Here is an 18,789-nt window from a genome sequence, read left to right as displayed (position 1 = left end):
TGCCCGTTCCCAGCTCCGTGTGGGTGCCAGGCTGGAAGCAGGGCAGCAATCCTGATGGATGCAGGGAACTGGAGCTGCCAAAGCGGGAACTGGCAGTGACTGAAGCAAGTTCTGCCATCAAGAAGCGACTTGTGAAAAAAATACACATTTGCTGTCTTATTTTGCTGCTGATGATCTTAATTTCGCTGAATGTGTAAGATTTGCTTTAGCAAAACAAATAGCGCTCTTGGGTTTTTGCCATGCCATGAATTTTTAATGTTTTATTAGAGTGCTGCAGGGTTCCAGCCCAGTCTGTGGCTGCTTAATTGAGTGAAATCCTGCTCCATTACCTGCCTGGAACCATCTGGCCTGGCATGGAACAGCTGGGAATCCCAGCCCTGCTGCCAGCTCGCTCCATACAAACCAGGTATTCCTTGGAAAAACCCTCCCTGAGAGTTCTCTGCACCTTCAGCACAGAGGTTTTTATTTTTCAAAAGGATTTTAGGGCTTTTTGTGACCAGAGAGGGTTTTTACTCCCTGGTGTGAAATACGCCAATCACTTGGTTTTTCAAATTTTTAAAAGTTTAATAATAATAAAATGATTATCAAAATAGTAATGCAATTAGAGTAGTAAAATTTAGAGTTAGGAGAACTACAAGACAATAAAAAGCAAAGAATTATGGATGCCCGGATGTTTTTGGACACTAAGTCATGAAAAGCATCCCTTGTGAACAAAGGAATAACCTTAAAAGCAACAGCCTGATTCATACTCATATATTTCATACATGATGCATAAATTCCTTGCAAATTAAGAAATTTTCTGGTTTTTGTCAACTTCTCCTTAATCTTGGTGGTTCCAAAAAGATGGAGAGGTGGAAGAATGTTTGTTTTTTCTTATAAGGAGACAGTAATTTTTTTTAGGTGCACACTGACATCTCTGTGTGAAAAGTTTCTTGATTATTCCATCTTCCTGCTCAAGCTTGTAACAAATTCTGTATCACAGACTTTCTATTTTAACGTTATGTTGTAACCTAAAACTACATTTATCACACTGGTAGTAAAAGGGTTTTAAAATCATGGGGATTTAGGGTTAGAAGGAAAATTAGGCTTATTAGGCCCTGAAAAAAATACCCTGGGAACATGTAGGCCTTGTACCTTGCTAGAACTGCACCTGTGTGGCTAGTACATGATAAATGATATAATTGTTAGATGTGATGATTGTTTATTAATTAAATATAATTACTGTTTAATCATAAGAATAATCATGAGAAACTGTGGTCAGAAGCTTGAGAAAGATCACGAGAAACTCATGCTTGGATAAAGTCAATGTATACAATAGAACAATATAAGTTTAATAATTAATATGTAAGTTATATAAGGATAGAATATAAAATACATTCAGCTCCAAAGCCAGGTTTGGGTCTGTTCCTGATTCCCAGAGCTCTCAATAAAAGCATAAAATCTGCATATAATCATATCCCGTGATGATGTGTGCTCCTGAACGCTAAAAAAAACTACTTAAGAGAACTAATACAGAATCACTCTCTAACATGACACACACAATATTCATTGTACCATCAGCGAAAAGCCAATAATGAAATATTTTCACACAGGTGCAGCGGCAGGGCTGGGTGCCAAAACCGGGGTCGCAGAGGGAAAAGGGAATTGTGCCCTGAGGGAGAGGCAGGCGGGGATAATAACAGGGAATTTACACCCGCGAGGGGGAAAAAAAATATAAATATATATTTTTTAAATCATTAAAATTTTGATTTTAAAATATTTGGGAAATATGTTGGAAAGTACATGGAAAAATCGTAACGGGGGAAAGGAAGGCCAAGAGCGGCCGCGCTGGGGGCAGGGACGCAGCCGCATTACCAGACCTGGTCCTGTTGGCGCTCGTTGACGGTTCGGATCCCGGTCCCGTCGCTGTTCCTGGTGCCGGTCCCAGTCCCGTTCCTGGTTCCTTTTCCCGTTCCCGTTCCTTTTCCCGTTCCCGTTCCTTTTCCCGTTCCCATTGCCGGTCCCGTTCCCGCCGCTCCCTCACGGAATCCGCCTCCCCTCACAGCGGCCGCAAGGGGGCGCCCCTCCCCGACCACGCCCCCCCGAGCGCGCGGCGTGGCCGACCAATCAGAGGAGGCGGCGCTGCCCGCGCGCTCCCAGCGCCCATTCAGTAAGCGGCGGGGTCATGAATGGGGCGGGTCACGTGGGCAGGGGCGTTCCCACGGCCCCTCCGCGGCGTTCCGGGATGGAGCGGGCACCGGGAACGGGAACGGCACCGGGAGCGACACCGGGAGCGGCACCGGGAGCGGCACCGGGAGCGACGCCGGGAGCGATAGCGGCACCGGGAGCGACACCGGGAGCGGCACCGGGAGCGACAGCGGCACCGGGAGTGACACCGGGAGCGGCACCGGGAGCGGGAACGGGAGCGACAGCGGCACCGGGAGTGACACCGGGAGCGGCACCGGGAGCGGAAAGGGGAGCGACAGCGGCACCGGGAGCGGCACCGGGAGCGACACCGGCACCGGGAACGGCACCGGCACCGGGAGCGGAGCGCTGGCCCGCCACCGCCTGCGTGATCACCGGCGCTTCCCGCGGCTTCGGCCGCAGCCTGGCGCGGCTCCTGGCCCCGCAGCTCGGGCCCGGCTCGGCGCTGCTGCTGCTGGCGCGTTCCGCCGCGGCGCTGGCCGAGCTGGCGGCCGAGCTGAGCACCGGGGATACCGGGAGTGCCACCGGGAGCGCCACCGGCAGCAGCGAGCTGCGGGTGCAGTGCGTGGCCGCTGACCTGGGCTGCCCGGAGGGGCTGCGGAGGGCGGGCGCTGCCCTGCGGGAGCTGCTGCAGGACGCGTCCTTCGGCCGCCTGCTGGTGGTCAACAACGCCGGTAGGACACGGCTGTCCCCTCCTGTCCTCTCCTGTCCCCTCCTGTCCCCTCCCGTCCCCTCCCCGAGCCCTGCCCTCCGCCCCCGGGGCCAGCCGGGTCACCCCGGGGCTTGCTGATAAAAGAACAGGAGCTGCGGGGGGATCAGCCCGTCCCGGTGTGGGTTTATTAAAGGAATTAATTGGGGAGGGGTCCCTGGCAGTGCTTTGCTGCTCCCAGGGAACACTTGGTTGTCCCTCCTGCCCCTCCTTCTCATCGCGCTGCTCCCCAAATCCAAACCTTCAGACAAATTTCCAGCCCTCCTTCCTCGTGCCCTTCATGCCTTGGGTGCCCTTTTACCCATCTTGAGTGTAAACCACCCGTGGTGTTCCACAGGGGCTCCAGGATTCCATAGGGGCTCCAGGATTCCATAGGGGCTCCAGGATTCCATAGGGTTTCCAGGATTCCATAGGGTTTCCAGGATTCCATAGAGATTCCAGGATTCCATAGGGATTCCAGGATTCCATAGGGGCTCCAGGATTCCATAGGGGCTCCAGGATTTTGGACCTGCAGGGGAGCCCATGCTGTTCCATAGGGGTTCCAGGATTCCATAGGGGTTCCAGGATTCCATAGGGGCTCCAGGATTTTGGACCAGCAGGAGGGCCCGTGGTGTTCCACAGGGGTTCCAGGATTCCATAGGGGTTCTGGGATTTTGGGCCTGCAGGAAGGCCCATGCTGTTCCATAGGGGTTCCAGGATTCCATAGGGGATCCAGGATTCCATAAGGGTTCTGGGATTTTGGACCATTCATTTTTCCACCTTCCTGGCACTGTCCCAGGCTGGGCAGGGCTTGGAGCACCCTGGGACGGTGGGAGGTGTCCTTTCCATGGCAGGGTGCTGCCAGGACGTCCTTTAGGACCCCACCCACCCCAAACCATCCCACATTTGCCATTCCCAGGCTCCTTGGGTGACATCTCCAAATCCTTCCTGGACCTCAGCGACCTGGAGGAGATCAACACCTACTTCTCCTTCAACGTCAGCTCGGCGCTCTGCCTGACCTGCACGGCACTGAGGGCCTTTGGGGCGCGGCCTGGCAGCAGCAGGACGGTGGTGAACATCTCGTCGCTGTGTGCCCTGGAGCCCTTCCCGAGCTGGGCGCTGTACTGCTCGGGGAAGGCCGCCCGGGAGATGCTGTTCCGGGTGCTGGCGCGGGAGGAGCCCTCGGTGCGAGTGCTCAGCTACGCCCCGGGTGAGGAGAGAGCTCCCTGCTGCTGCTGCTGCCCCTCCTGCTGCCCTGGGAACGGGCATTCCTGCAGCCCAGCCCCCTCCTGACCCTGCAGGGCACGGGGGAGGCTGGGTTCTGTGCTGGATGGGGCAGCTGGGCTCAAAGGTCATCCCCCAGCCAGCTTTTCCATCGGGATCGTGGAATTCCAGCTTGGGTTGGGGGGAAAGGGACTTGAAAACCCATCCCATTATCCCATCCCATTATCCCATCCCATTATGCCATCCCATCCCATTCTCCCATCCCATTCTCCCATCCCATTCTCCCATCCCATTCTCCCATCCCATTCTCCCATCCCATACTCCCATCCCATACTCCCATCCCATTCTCCCATCCCATTCTCCCATCCCATTCTCCCATCCCATTCTCCCATCCCATTCTCCCATCCCATTCTCCCATCCCATTCTCCCATCCCATTCTCCCATCCCATTCTCCCATCCCATTCTCCCATCCCATTCTCCCATCCCATTCTCCCATCCCATTCTCCCATCCCATTCTCCCATCCCATCCCATTCTCCCATCCCATCCCATTCTCCCATCCCATCCCATTCTCCCATCCCATCCCATTCTCCCATCCCATCCCATTCTCCCATCCCATCCCATTCTCCCATCCCATCCCATTCTCCCATCCCATCCCATTATCCCATCCCATCCCATTATCCCATCCCATCCCATTATCCCATCCCATCCCATTATCCCATCCCATCCCATTCTCCCATCCCATCCCATTCTCCCATCCCATCCCATTCTCCCATCCCATTCTCCCATCCCATTCTCCCATCCCATTCTCCCATCCCATTCTCCCATCCCATTCTCCCATCCCATTCTCCCATCCCATTCTCCCATCCCATTCTCCCATCCCATTCTCCCATCCCATTCTCCCATCCCATCCCATCCCATCCCATCCCATCCCATCCCATCCCATCCCATCCCATCCCATCCCATCCCATCCCATCCCATCCCATCCCATCCCATCCCATCCCATCCCATCCCATGGCAGGGACACCTCCCAATATCCAACCTGGCCTGGGGACATTCCCAGGGATCCAGGGGCAGCCACAGCAAATCTGGGAATTCCAGCCCAGCCAGGAATTCCTTGCCAAGATCCCAGCCCAAGCTCCCCTTTCCCAGTGGGAGCCATTCCCTGGCTCCTGTCCCTCTGTCCCTTGTCCCCAGTCCCTCTCCAGCTCTCCTGGAGCCCCTCCAGGGACTCTGAGCACTCCCTGGGTATTTCCCTTCTCCAGGGGAACATTCCCAGCTCTCCCAGCCTGCCTCCAGAGCAGAGAGGAGAACAAGCCCTGGATTTTCCTTTCTCCTCCAGTGATGTTTGTGGTGGTTTTCCCTTTTCCCCAGGGCCTCTGGACACGGACATGCAGCTCCTGGCCCGGAGCAGGACTGCAGACCCGGGGATGCGCCAGCACTTCCAGGGGCTGTGGGAGAAGGGGCAGCTCATCGACAGCTCCGTGTCAGCCCAGAAGCTGCTCCGGCTCCTGCAGGAGGATTCCTTTCCCTCCGGAGCTCACGTGGATTTCTTTGACATCTGAGCTCCTGCACCTTTGCCTCCCTGCTCTGCTCCCAGCTCAGCCTTTTCCTGGTGCCTCCAGCAGGACCTTGTTCAAAGCCTGGGCTTTGGGAAGATTTTAAGACGCTCTGTGTGCCTTGCAAACAGCCCTGGTGCCTTTTGGGGCTGGGGAACAGCTCCTGCTGCTGAGCCCCCTCAGCCCCCAAATCCCAAACCCCTCTGCATCCAAAATCAGGGATTTGGGGACAGAGGTGGCTGTCCCCACGAAATGGCCCTGGAAGGTTCAAACTCAGGAGTCTGTGGGAGCCAAGGGGTGCCTGGCACAGGGGGGCTCTGCCAGCCCCACCGGGGCTGAAAGTGAAAATAATTCAGGTGTTATTTCTTAATTGCACAGTTTATCCTTAAAAGGCCTCAGAGAGAGAGAGACATGGAGCTCCATTTTTAGTTTGTTGGAGTGAAATTCTGCAGAATTCAGGGTTTGTGAGACTGGGACAGAGATAAGAGCTGATAAACATCGGAGTCCCAACAAGAAACAACATCTCACACATTTAATCTGGCACTGGCAGAAAGAAATGAAGATTCCACACAGTAACAACATCCCCTGGGTACCAACATCCCCTGGGTACAAATATCCCCTGGGTACAAATATCACCTGGGTACCAACCAGGGCTGGAGCCATGTCCCCGTGGGTGTCCCCTTTGTCCCACAGCAGCACCCAGGGAGCCCCTCCTGGCCCTGGGGTGCTGATGTCCCCTCTGTCCCCGCTCACCGGGGCTGGGCTGCCCCGAATTCCCTGAATTCCGCGTTCAGGAGCAGCAGAGCCCCTCCCGGTGCTTTTCCCACCAGGAGAGGGAGCTGGCCTTGGAGGAGTTGGGAATTTTGGGAGCCTGCCTGGAGTCAGCAGCTCTCAGAAACCTGAGCAAAGACACGGCCCTGAGTTCCTGCCCTGCTCCCACTGCAGGTTTTGGGTCCAAACCTTACTTTGGGGCTTCAGCCCCTTCTTTTAATTATTTGTGGGTTTGTTTTTTGGTTTTTTTGCTCATTTTCCCATCAGATTCCAGCAGGCACAGACACACAGAGGCTTTTCCTCTGGAAAGCTGATGCAGAAAAGTCGTTTTGAAGCCCTGTGTGCCCTGGAAATGCCCAGTGCCCCTCTGTGCCCCCTCCACCCCAACCCTGCAGCTCAGATTTTGTCCCCCTGGCTCTCCAATTGTGAAAAATCTAAGATCATTAAAATAATGAAACATGTCTGCTCTGGGGTTTCTGCTGTGTCTTTGAGGGTGGGTGAATTCCTGAATCACCGACATCCCCAAATATCCCTCTGGGCACTGACATCCCCAAATATCCCTCTGGGTACCAACATCCCCAAATATCCCTCTGGGTGCCAACATCCCCAAATATCCCTCTGGGCACCAACATCCCCAAATATCCCTCTGGGTACCAACATCCCCAAATATCCCTCTGGGCACCAACATCCCCTAATATCTCTCTGGGTGTCAGAATCCCCAAATATCCCTCTGGGTAGTGACATCCCCAAATATCCCTCTGGGCACCGACATCCCCAAATATCCCTCTGGGTACCAACATCCCCAAATATCCCTCTGGGTAGTGACATCCCCAAATATCCCTCTGGGCACCAACATCCCCAAATATCCCTCTGGGCGCCAACATCCCCAAATATCCCTCTGGGTACCGACATCCCCAAATATCCCTCTGGGTAGTGACATCCCCAAATATCCCTCTGGGTAGTGACATCCCCAAATATCCCTCTGGGCACTGACATCCCCAAATATCCCTCTGGGTAGTGACATCCCCAAATATCCCTCTGGATATTGGACAGTTTATCCTTAAAAGGCCTCAGAGAGAGAGAGAGAGAGAGAGAGAGACGGGGCTCCATTTTTAGTTTGTTGGAGTGAAATTCTGCAGAATTCAGGGTTTGTGAGACTGGGACAGAGATAAGAGCTGATAAACATCGGAGTCCCAACAAGAAACAACATCTCACACGTTTAATCTGGCATTGGCAGAAAGAAATGAAGATTCCACACCTGGGTACCAACATCCCCTGGGTACCAACATCCACGAAGTACCAGCATCCCCTGGGTACAAATATCACCTGGGTACCAACATCCATCAGGTACCAGCACTCCCAGGTGCCAGCATCCCCTGGGCATCACCATTCCCTGGGCAGCAGCATCCTCCAGGTACCTGCATCCCCCTGGGTATCAACATCCCCCACAGACCAGCATCTTTGGGTGCCAGCATCCCCTGGGTACTAAAATCCCCTGGGTGCCAACATCCCCTGGGTGCCAACATCCCCTGGGTGCCAGGGTTCTCTGGGTACCAGCATTCCCTGGGTACCAAAATCCCCTGGGTACCAGCATCCCCTGGGTGCCAGGGTTCTCCGGGTACCAGCATCCCCTGGGTGCCAGCATCCCCTGGGTGCCAACAACCCCTGGGTACCAGCATCCCCTGGGTTCCCGTGTTCCCTTCCCGGGACCCAGCCCGTGCCCGTAAGATAAAAAGGCAAAATGCCATGGAAGTTTTCCTGCCCTTTCCCACATTTCCAGCCGCCAGCTGAGGGCGTCCCGAGCCCGGGGAACAGAGCCGGGAATGCCTCTGGAAAGCAGCGGGATGGAGAGGGGTTCCAGCCTCCCCCTGCCTCCGCACCGACCCCTCGGACACTCATTTAATTACTCATTTTGTAATTTCCCCCCAAATTCCACAAGTTCCCTCCCTGCAGCAGGACCCTGTGCAGGTTTTATCCCTTTTCCTCCCCCCCGAGCAGGGGGATGAAGCTGCAGCAGGAGCTGTGCAGGTGCCTCCTGGGCTGAAATCCCTAAAAAACGCTCCAGAAAGCCCCGTGAGGGCCTCAAGAGCAGCTTGGGGCACGAGTGGAGGTGTCTGTGCAGCATTTTGGGGTGACATCGCCCACCCCAGCAGCCCCAGGGCCCCGGGGGCACCTCCCCCTGCCAGGGGGAAAGGGCTGGCAGTGCCCAGGTGCCCACACGGGACCCCACCCTGCAATGTGGGGGCACCTTTTTCTCTCTTTCAATGTTTTTTTTTACCAAGGAAAGAAAGAGAAAACAATTTCTATTTCTGCTCCTTGTTTTTCCCATGTGGAATGTATCTGGAGAATTGCTTACCTGGGGTGAGTGCTTAATTAGATTTTAGTGAGGATTGTTGGAGCTGATGACCAATCCAACCCACCTGGGGCTGGGCTCGCAGAGAGGGGCACGAGGTGTGAGAAAGATACGGTAATTTTTAAAAGTGGCTTTGTAGTTTTAGTATATCCTTTAAATAGTATATTAATATATTATAACAAAGTTATAATAAAGAAATCGTTCATCAGCATTTTCCCCACCGGGTTCACCTGCATTTCCAACACCGCACGGCCCCAGAGCTGCCCCTGGAGACACGTTCAGCATGCAAAGGCACGAGGCAGGAGCTTTTGGGGTGTCCTGGAGCTGTGCTGGGGTGTGCAGGACTGGGCTGGGGAGTGCTGGAACAGCAAACCCCTCTCTGCTCAGCTGGCAGCGACCTCACAGAGTCTGAGATCGTAAAAAGCCTCTGTCTTTCTGCTCTGTTGCTAAAGAAGAAGCAATGCCAACACCACAGTGAAACATGGAGGGCATGAAGAAGGAGAAAAAGTGACAAGATACACCCAATTTCCTCCATCTTGTCTCTTTTGAACTCCTAATTTAGAATCTTAAAATTTTACTTTTGCACCCTTGCCACACTTAATTATTACTCATATCAAACACTCAGAGCTGGTAATTGATCCTGTAAGATTGAAAACTCTTTTCCATGGACAGAGATCACAGCCAGTGTCTCTGGGGGCTCTGTCCAGGGGGGTTCCTGACCCCTGCCAGGGTCCCAGACCTGCCAGGGCAGCCAGAGGGAAGCTCTGGATTCCCACACTCCAGGGCTGGAGCCAGGCTGGCAGAGCTGGGAATGTTCTCCTGGAGAAGGGAAAATTCCAGGGAATGCTCAGAGTCCCTGGAGGGGCTCCAGGAGAGCTGGAGAGGGGCTGGGGACAAGGGACAGAGGGACAGGAGCCAGGGAATGGCTCCCACTGGGAAAGGGGAGCTTGGGCTGGGATCTTGGCAAGGAATTCCTGGCTGGGCTGGAATTCCCAGATTTGCTGTGGCTGCCCCTGGATCCCTGGCAGTGCCCCAGGCCAGGCTGGACACTGGGGTTGGATCCACCTGGGACAGTGGGAGTGTCCCTGCCCTGGCATTGATGATCCCTGAGGTCCCCCCATCCCAAAGCTTCGCTGGCTCTGCCCCGTTAATGAGTTAATGAGTAACGAGGCCAGCGAGGGGCTCAGGGATTAATCCCAGGCCAGAGCAGGGAGCAGAGCTCTGTGCTGAGCTGTCCTGCCCCACAGCTTCTCTGCCTTAATGAGTAATTAGTTCGTTTGCTGTGGGGGTCAATGGGGAGGCACTGCAGAAATGATCTGTGATTAATTAAACCACCCTGAGCTGTGCAGGCACAGCCTGAGCTGGGACTAGGCATGGATCCAAACTGGGACTAAGGCTGGATCCAAACTGGAATTAGAGCTGGATCCAAACTGGGTCCAGGGCTGGATCTAAACTGGGCCCAGGGCTGGATCCAAACTGGAATTAGGGCTGGATCCAAGCTGGGCCCAGGGCTGGATCTAAACTGGGCCCAGGGCTGGATCCAAACTGGGCCTAGGGCTGGATCCAAACTGGAATTAGAGCTGGATCCAAACTGGAATTAGAGCTGGATCCAAGCTGGGCCCAGGGCTGGATCCAAACTGGGCCTGGGGCTGGATCCAAACTGGGACTGGGGTTGGATTCAAACTGGGCCCAGAGCTGGATCCAAACTGGGCCCAGGGCTGGATCCAAACTGGGCCCAGGGCTGGATCCAAACTGGGACTGGGGTTGGATTCAAACTGGGCCCAGAGCTGGATCCAAACTGGGCCCAGGGCTGGATCCAAACTGGAATTAGAGCTGGATCCAAACTGGGCCCAGGGCTGGATCCAAACTGGAATTAGAGCTGGATCCAAACTGGGACTGGGGTTGGATCCAAACTGGGCCTAGGGCTGGATCCAAACTGGGCCCAGAGCTGGATCCAAACTGGGCCCAGGGCTGGATCCAAGCTGGGCCCAGGGCTGGATCCAAACTGGCCCTGCAGACCAACAGCCACCCCCATCCCCTGGGAAAAGCTGCAGAAATTGGTTTTCCCTTGGTTTTTCTGTACACCACCCCAAAGCCAGACTCTGTCTTGCTCAGCCAGGTGCCTTTCAAGCCTCCTTCCCTGAATCGTTGGAATCCCAGCATGGTTTGGGTTGGAATGGACCTTAAAGCTCCTCCAATTCCCAACCCCCTACCCTGGGTAGCAGGTTTTTAAAACACCTCTTAAATTAAAAAAGAAACCTTAATGCAAGACCAGCTCAGCCGGGCACATCCAGCACACCTGCACTCCTCACCCTGCACCTCCAAACCTTCCCTGAGTGCTGGTGGCTCAGTTTTCTTGGATCCCAGAGAATCCCTGGCATTCCCGTCCTTTTGGGATCCCAGCTCTGAGTTCAGGCAGAAAGGGATAGAAAACCATGCCCATCCCTCCTGTGCTGATAATCCCAGAGAATTCCTGTCCTCCCAGGGAGTTTGGGATCCCAGCAGGGAAGATCCCAGCATGGAGGTCAGGCAGAAAGGGATAGAAAACCATACCCGTCCCTCCTGTGCTGACAATCCCAGAGAATTCCTGAGTTTCCAGGGATTTTGGGATGCCAGCAGGCTGGGGAAGATCCCAGCTCCAAGCGTGGGCAGAAAGGGCGATGCCCCGCGCTGCTGCCCCCGGAGCGGGATCCCTCGGGACTCGCAGCCCGTCTCCGTGCCCGGGGTCGCTCCGGGGCTCTCAGGGGCCGTGCCCGTGCCCGGGGCTCTCGGGGGGCTGTGCCCGGGGCCGTGCCCAAGTCCGGGGCTCTCGGGGGGCTGTGCCCGGGATCACTCCGGGGCTCTCGGGGGGCTGTGCCCGGGGTCACTCCGGGGCTCTCGGGTGCCCGTGCCCGTTCCCGGGACTCTCGGGGGGCCGTGCCCGTGCCCGGGACCGGTCCGGGGCTGTCGGGGGGCCGTGCTTGGAGCCGTGCCCGTGCCCCGGGGCTGTCGGGGGGCCGTGCCCGTTCCCGGGGCTTTCGGGGAGCTGTGCCCGTGCCCGGGGTCGCTCCGGGGCTCTCGGGGGGCTGTGCCCGGGTCCGGGGCTCTCGGGGGGCTGTGCCCGGGGCCGTGCCCGTGCCCAGGGCTGTCGGGTGCCCGTGCCCGTGCCCGGGGTCGCTCCGGGGCTCTTGGGGGGCCGTGCCTGGAGCCGTGCCCGTGCCCGGGGCTCTCGGGGGGCTGTGCCCGTGCCCGTGCCCGGGGCTGTCGGGGGGCTGTGCCCGGGGCCGTGCCCGTGCCCGGGGCTCTCGGGGGCCGTGCCCGTTCCCGGGACTCTCGGGGGGCTGTGCCCGTGCCCGTTCCCGGGGCTCTCAGGGGGCCGTGCCCGGAGCCGTGCCCGTTCCCGGGGCTCTCGGGGGCCGTGCCCGTGCCCGTTCCCGGGGCTCTCGGGGGACCGTGCCCGGGGCCGTGGCCGTTCCCGGGGCTCTCGGGGGCCGTGCCCGTGCCCGGGCTCGGAGCGGGCGGCGCTCGGGCCCGGCAGCCGCATTCTCATTCCTGCCGCGAGCGCACTTGTCAGCCGAGCTGTCAGTGCCGCCGTAATGGGGCCACGGCGGTCACTGGTGTTGGGAGTAAACACAGCGGAATCTGAGAAAACAAGAGCAGAGCCCCGAGCTCCCGGCACGGCTGCACAGCCCCGCCGCTCCCGGGGGCGGTACCGGGCTGCCCCCGCCGCTCGGCCCCGAAAGCCCCGGCAGGGATGGGGGGCGCTGCCCGGCACCCCGGGATGTGATCCGGAGATCTGGGAAGGATGGGGACATCCCTGGCCTCGGGGACACGAGGCGGTGGGGCCGCAGCTCGGTGACTTCCAGCATAAACAGCCCCAACCGCGGAGGGAGTGCTTGGTTATGATTTTTTTTTTTTTTTCATCTTAAAAATGGAATTTTGCACATCCCGGAGCATCCCCCGGGGTCCCCTCCAGCCCTGCGCTCCTCCTGCCACCCCCAGCGGTGCCACCAGCTCGGAGGGGACACCCGTGCCAGGCGGGACGGAGCTGGCACGGCAGCAGCACGGAGGGATGGGGCTGGCACGGGGACCGCAGCCCCGAGGAGGAGGAGGAGGAAGAGGAACAGCAGCTCTGGAAACCGCTTCTTCGTTTGGGAATATTCCCGCAACTTCCAAACCCTCCCAACAAAGGGGCGGCCGCGGGTTTGGGACAAAGGAGGGCACGGGGTGGCAGAGGGCAGAGCGGGCACAGCCCCATCCCTCACCCCCGGCCCGGCCCGTGCTGCTTTCCCCGCTCCCGCTCCCCGGCGCGTTTATTCACGGGCACAAACCCTAAAAAAAAAGCTGCAAACGCCACCAAATATTTCCTGCGGGCGGGGAGGGGAGAGGGCAGTTTTTATCCTCCTCCAAACCCGACGCGAAATGTTGGGGTCACTCCTCCTTTGAAATCCCCCGCGGCCTTTCTTCCCATTAAACCAGTTCCCGGCTCAGAAGTTTCTTCCCCACCCTCCCCCCTCCACGTTTTTTGGTTGGTTTAGTTTTGGTTTTTTTGTTGGTTTTTTTTTTTTTTTAATTTAATAATAAAGCATCTCAGATCTCGGAGCTGCAACTCATCTCACACCTAAGCGAGATTGCGTTTTGCACAAGCCTTTCAGCTGTTTTCTCAATCTCTCCTCTGTCTCACTCTCAATTCAGGCAGTTGCTATAGGTATGTTTTAATCCCCAGCATGGTAGATTTTAATTAGTCTTTGTACAGATGGCCAATTAACATTCATTACTTTTGCCTTGAGCGATTAATTATGAGTTTGGATAGAAGGGGAGATGCAGACAGGAAAGATGGGCAGGTGAATAAAAAAAAGGGGATTTTAATCAGAGTTTGGGAATTTTTTTTTTTGCTTTCTGGTTTATATATATACCCACTCACATGGGAAGAGGAGGGAAAAGAGGCGACACGGTGGAGTGACATTCCCAGAGAGGAACGGCACCTCCAGCCGGGGATGCTGCGGCTTTGGGGCCGCGATCCGGCCAAACCCCCCCGCAGGGATGGAGCAGCGAGGCGGGCAGCGACCCTCGGCTGGGAATCCGCATCCCGGAGGATTTGGGTGCCCGGGCATCCCGCCAGGGCGGCTGGAGCGGTGCCAGGGCGCTGGGCACCGCCGGGGCAGCAGCGGGGACACCGAGCCGGCTCCTCGGGGCCAAGCCGTGAGCAGGACGGGCCCCGCAATTGTCCCCTCCCGAGCCCCGGTGACACGGCGCTAATTCTTCCTAATTGATTTTTCACGGCGCTGGGAGGGACACGGTGACATCCAACAGCAGAGCCCCGATGTCGCGGCTTTCTGCGGCCTGAAAGGGGCGGCAGCTCCCCCCCAGCCCGGATGCCTCCGCCGGGAGTGGGTAGTCATGGAGAGCCGGGGATGGGCCAACCTTCCTCGGGGAAGGGAGAGAGGGGATGGGAGAGAGGGGAAAGGAGAGAGGGGAAAGGAGAGAGGGGAAAGGGGAGAGGGGAAAGGAGAGAGGGGAAAGGAGAGAGGGGAAGGGAGAGAAGGAAAGGGAGAGAGGGGAATGGGGAGAGGGGAAAGGAGAGAGGGGAAAGGAGAGAGGGGAAAGGAGAGAGGGGAAGGGAGAGAGGGGAAAGGGAGAGAGGGGAAAGGGAGAGAGGGGAAAGGAGAGAGGGGAAAGGGGAGAGGGGAAACCAGAGAGGGGAAGGAAGAGAGGGGATCCTGGCACAATCCCTGCATGTCTGTGTCACCTGGATCCCAGAGCATTCCCTGGGCATTGGTGTCACCTGGATGCTGGCATGATCCCTGGGTGTCTGTGTCACCTGGATCCCAGCATGTTCCACGGGTGGCTGTGTCACCTGGATCTCAGAGTGTCCCCTGCATGTCTGTGTCACCTGGATCCCAGCATGTTCCAGGGGTGGCTGTGTCACCTGGATCCTGGCACATTCCCCAGGTGCCTCCCCACCCTGGCAGTGCCCATGAAGATCCCCCAGCGGTGCTGAGCACTGACCCAGCTCAGGGCTGGGTGTCCTGGAGCCCCAAATCCCCGCTGGGCACCCCACCAGCTCCTCCAGGAGCTGATGCCAGCTCTGCCAGCCGGCGTGGCCCGGCCAGGCCATCCCCACCAGGTGAGACACGGGTGGGACAGGCAGCAGCCAACAAGGAGGGCACCCAAACCCCTGCCAGCGCCTCGGGGCTCCCTCCCAGCGGGGCAGAGGAGCTCAGGAGGCCCGGGAGGCTCCGTGCCCACCTGCAGACCGTGGCAGGGTATGGCCCTCTGGGAGTGTGTGCCATGGAAATGTGCACATTTCCTAAAAGCAATATGGAACAGCTAAATATACTGCTCACAAATCTGTTTACACTAATAATGGCTGGGAGCCTGCCATCCATATGACTGCACGGAGCCATTGATTCAACAGAAATTCGCTGCAAATTCCTTGCAGGAGGAAGAAACTCACGGCGCTTTATAGTTCAATTTTTTCCCCCTTGTTTTGTTTTTTTTTCTCCTTTTCCTCCCTGCTTGCCGGGGAAGGGGGAGCAGGGATAAATCCATGAACACAGTGGGATAAACCCACGAACACAGTGGGATAAACCCACGAACACAGTGGGATAACCCCACAAACACGGATTAAACCAGCCCCACGCTGGCACAGCTCTGCCCATCCCTCAGCCCCTCTCCGGGATCGGGATACTCAGCAAACCGGGATTTCCCAGCGCAGTCCAAGCTCTGGAGCTGCCTCCAGGGCTAAATGAACTCAATATTTACCATTTCCCACCCAACCGAAGGGTCTGAGGCAGCATTTTGGCGCCGCACTCGTTCCCATTTTTCAAAAAAATTTAAAAAAGAGGGAAAAAAACCCCCTCCGGAATTGGCAGCTCGTGGCGTATTAATGGAAAAGCTGCAGACTTGGCTCCCGCTCACCTCCCCAACATAATGTTAAATGGCAGCAAGGCACTATAGCAGTCATTTACATATGGTGCTTATAGACGCCAAACTTATTAACACAATAAAACTGCTGCGCCAGGAGCTTTCCTGCCTATTTTTCTCCTGGAGAATGTCAGTGTTGGAAGCACCTATCCGCCTCGTATGGAAACACCCGGGGCTGCCTTTCATATGGCACCGGCAAAATAAATAAATGACTCAGCCAGGGGCCCCTCCGACCAGTCCCCGAGGGACAGGGAGGGAGATCCGTGGGTTTGGGGATTTGGGGGTGGGGGACACCACGGGAATTCTGCAGGATCCGCCAGAAACCAGCAGCACCCCCTGGAAAAGCGCATTTCCTCCTTCTTGGGGGCAGCTCCACGCCAGGACTGGCTCTAACCCCCTGCTCTGGTGTCCCCAAGGTGTCCCCAGAGGTGGAAGGGACACCTGAGGGATTTCTAGCTGGGTTTTCCTGGGAAAAGCAGCCCCACAGTTTCCCCTGAAGGTGCCCAGGTGCTTCCAAGAGGAAAATTCCCAACTGTGCTTTGGCCCTGCTGGAAGCTCCGTGTCCAAAGTGACATTTGCAGGTGGCCGCTGTGGTGTCCCAGTGCTGTCTGATGGGATTTTGGGCAGCCGGGCCCGCTGATCCGCCCTGGTGTGACACCACCAGGTCCCCCGGGGGTTTTGGGGTGATCCCGGGGGTCCCGGTGGCCGCGGGGCCGAGGGGGTCACGCTCCGGTGCCACCGGGGCTGGATGTGCCCTTGCCCGCGGGGAAATCCCCCAAAAGAGGTTTTGGCTGGAATGGGAATTTCCAAGGTGATGCCTGAGACACCGATCTTCACCCCAAAAGCACCAGGGAGCTCTGGGACATGGCAGTGCCACAGGGCCTGGCAGTGCCACAGGGCCTGGCGGTGCCACAGGGACACAGCAGTGTCACACGGACATGGCAGTGCCACACGGACATGGCAGTGCCACAGGGACATGGCAGTGCCACATGGACGTGACAGTGTCACACAGCCATGGCAGAGCCACATGGACATGGCAGCGCCACACAGATATGGCAGTGCCACAGGGACATGGCAGTGCCACACAGACACGGCAGTGTCACACAGACATGGCAGTGCCACAGGGACATGGCAGTGCCACAGGGCCTGGAGGTGTCACAAGGACATGGCAGTGCCACAGGGACACAGCAGTGTCACACAGCCGTGTCAGTGCCACACAGCCATGGCAGAGCCACATGGACATGGCAGTGCCACACGGACATGGCAGTGCCACATGGACGTGACAGTGTCACACAGCCATGGCAGAGCCACATGGACATGGCAGCGCCACACAGATATGGCAGTGCCACATGGACATGGCAGTGCCACACGGCCATGGCAGTGCCACACGGACATGGCAGTGTCACACAGACATGGCAGTGCCACAGGGACACGGCAGTGCCATAGGGCCATGGCAGTGCCACACAACCATGGCAGTGTCACACAGCCATGGCAGAGCCACACGGACACGGCAGTGTCACACAACCCTGGCAGTGTCACACAGACATGGCAGTGCCACAGGAACATGGCAGTGCCACACAGACATGGCAGTGCCACAGGGACATGGCAGTGCCACACAGACATGGCAGTGCCACAGGGACATGGCAGTGCCACACAGACATGGCAGTGCCACAGGGACATGGCAGTGCCACACAGACATGGCAGTGCCACACAGATATGGCAGTGCCACAGGGACATGGCAGTGCCACACAGCCGTGTCAGTGCCACACTGCCACTGCTGCCCCCTCCCCAAGGTGGGGTTGGGGTTGGGGCCGGGCTGGACCCTCACTGTGCAGATTCCAGGGATTCCAACAGCCCAGGGAGGGCCGTGTCCCCTGTGCCACCCATGGCAGCAGTGCCACCCCCGGAGCCATGTGTGCTGCAGGTCCCCGTGGCACCAGCGCTGCTGGCACCAGTCCTGTCACCAGCAGGAGATGCTGGTGCTGCCCCAATGCAGGTGTTCCAGAACCTTCCACAGGCCTTGCTGTGGGACAGCCAGCTCAGCACAGCCAGGCAGGGGACACGGGGTCCCCAAGGTCAGGGACGAGCTCAGGGGAAGGTCCCCAAATGCCCAACTCTGCACAGCACTTTGCACCAATGGGGTTTGGATGGCATTCCCAAAATCCCTGTCCTGTGTCACTGTGGGCAGAGGTGACAGAGCTGTCCCTGTCCCGTGTCACTGCTGGGCAGAGGTGACAGAGCTGTCCCTGCCCTGTGTCACTGTGGGCAGAGGTGACAGAGCTGTCCCTGTCCTGTGTCACTGTGGGCAGAGGTGACAGAGCTGTCCCTGTCCCGTGTCACTGAGGGCAGAGGTGACAGAGCTGTCCCTGTCCCATGTCACTGCTGGGCAGGGGTCACAGAGCTGTCCCTGTCCCATGTCACTGCCGGGCAGAGGTGACCAGAGCCACAGCTGTGTCCCCTCTAAGGACCCTCAGGATGTGCCAGCCCTGAGTGTGCCCCAGACCTGTCACAGCAGATGCCACCTCACCTGGGCAGGGTTGGAGAGGGGAGGGGGATGCAGCTCCATGGAAAAGCCGTGGGGAGCCTGTGGGGTGGCCGGGAACCCAGCAGGATCTTCCCTGCTGGAATGGCCTCCCCCAGTCCAGAACTGGAGGATCTGCGTGGCTTCCGTTCCTAGACTTGGTGTGGGATCCTCTCTCAGTCAGTCTGATCCCATAAACTCCATCCGTTTGTCCATTCAAACATCCATCCATCATCCATCCGTCATCCATCCATCCATCCATCCATCCGTCATCCATCCATCCATCCATCCATCCGTCATCCATCCATCCATCATCCATCCATCCATCCATCCATCCATCCATCATCCATCCATCATCCATCCATCCATCCATCCATCCATCCATCCATCCATCCATCATCCATCCATCATCCATCCATCCATCCATCCATCCATCCATCATCCATCCATCCATCCATCCATCCATCCATCCATCATCCATCCATCCATCCATCCATCCATCCATCCATCCATCATCCATCATCCATCCATCCATCCATCCATCCATCCATCCATCCATCCATCCATCATCCATCATCCATCCAT

At 57.3% G+C, this 18,789-nt stretch overlaps 1 protein-coding gene across 1 annotated transcript; it reads left to right on the top strand.

The window, feature by feature from the left end:
* The first annotated feature begins 1,768 nt into the window (after positions 1–1,768).
* Positions 1,769–6,887, top strand: SPR (sepiapterin reductase). Its single transcript, XM_072927796.1, has 5 exons — positions 1,769–1,793; positions 2,045–2,149; positions 2,424–2,858; positions 3,792–4,082; positions 5,469–6,887. Exons 1-5 carry the CDS (start codon positions 1,769–1,771, stop codon positions 5,657–5,659), a joined length of 1,047 nt encoding a protein of 348 aa, XP_072783897.1. The 3' UTR covers positions 5,660–6,887.
* The last annotated feature ends 11,902 nt before the right edge of the window (positions 6,888–18,789 follow it).

Source organism: Taeniopygia guttata, chromosome 4 (assembly GCF_048771995.1).
Source record: "Taeniopygia guttata chromosome 4, bTaeGut7.mat, whole genome shotgun sequence".
Classification (NCBI taxonomy): Eukaryota; Metazoa; Chordata; class Aves; order Passeriformes; family Estrildidae; genus Taeniopygia; species Taeniopygia guttata.
This window is presented reverse-complemented; position numbering and strand designations above follow the sequence as displayed.

What these genes read in the sequence shown, in the direction of transcription:
- SPR (XM_072927796.1), top strand. Translation starts at nt 1,769, where the DNA reads ATGTTGGAAAGTACATGGAAAAATC. An exon ending in GCGCTCCCAGCGCCCATTCA is followed by an intron (nt 2,150 to 2,423) that starts GTAAGCGGCGGG and finishes CGGCACCGGGAG; the next exon opens with TGACACCGGGAGCGGCACCG. An exon ending in GCTGGTGGTCAACAACGCCG is followed by an intron (nt 2,859 to 3,791) that starts GTAGGACACGGC and finishes TGCCATTCCCAG; the next exon opens with GCTCCTTGGGTGACATCTCC.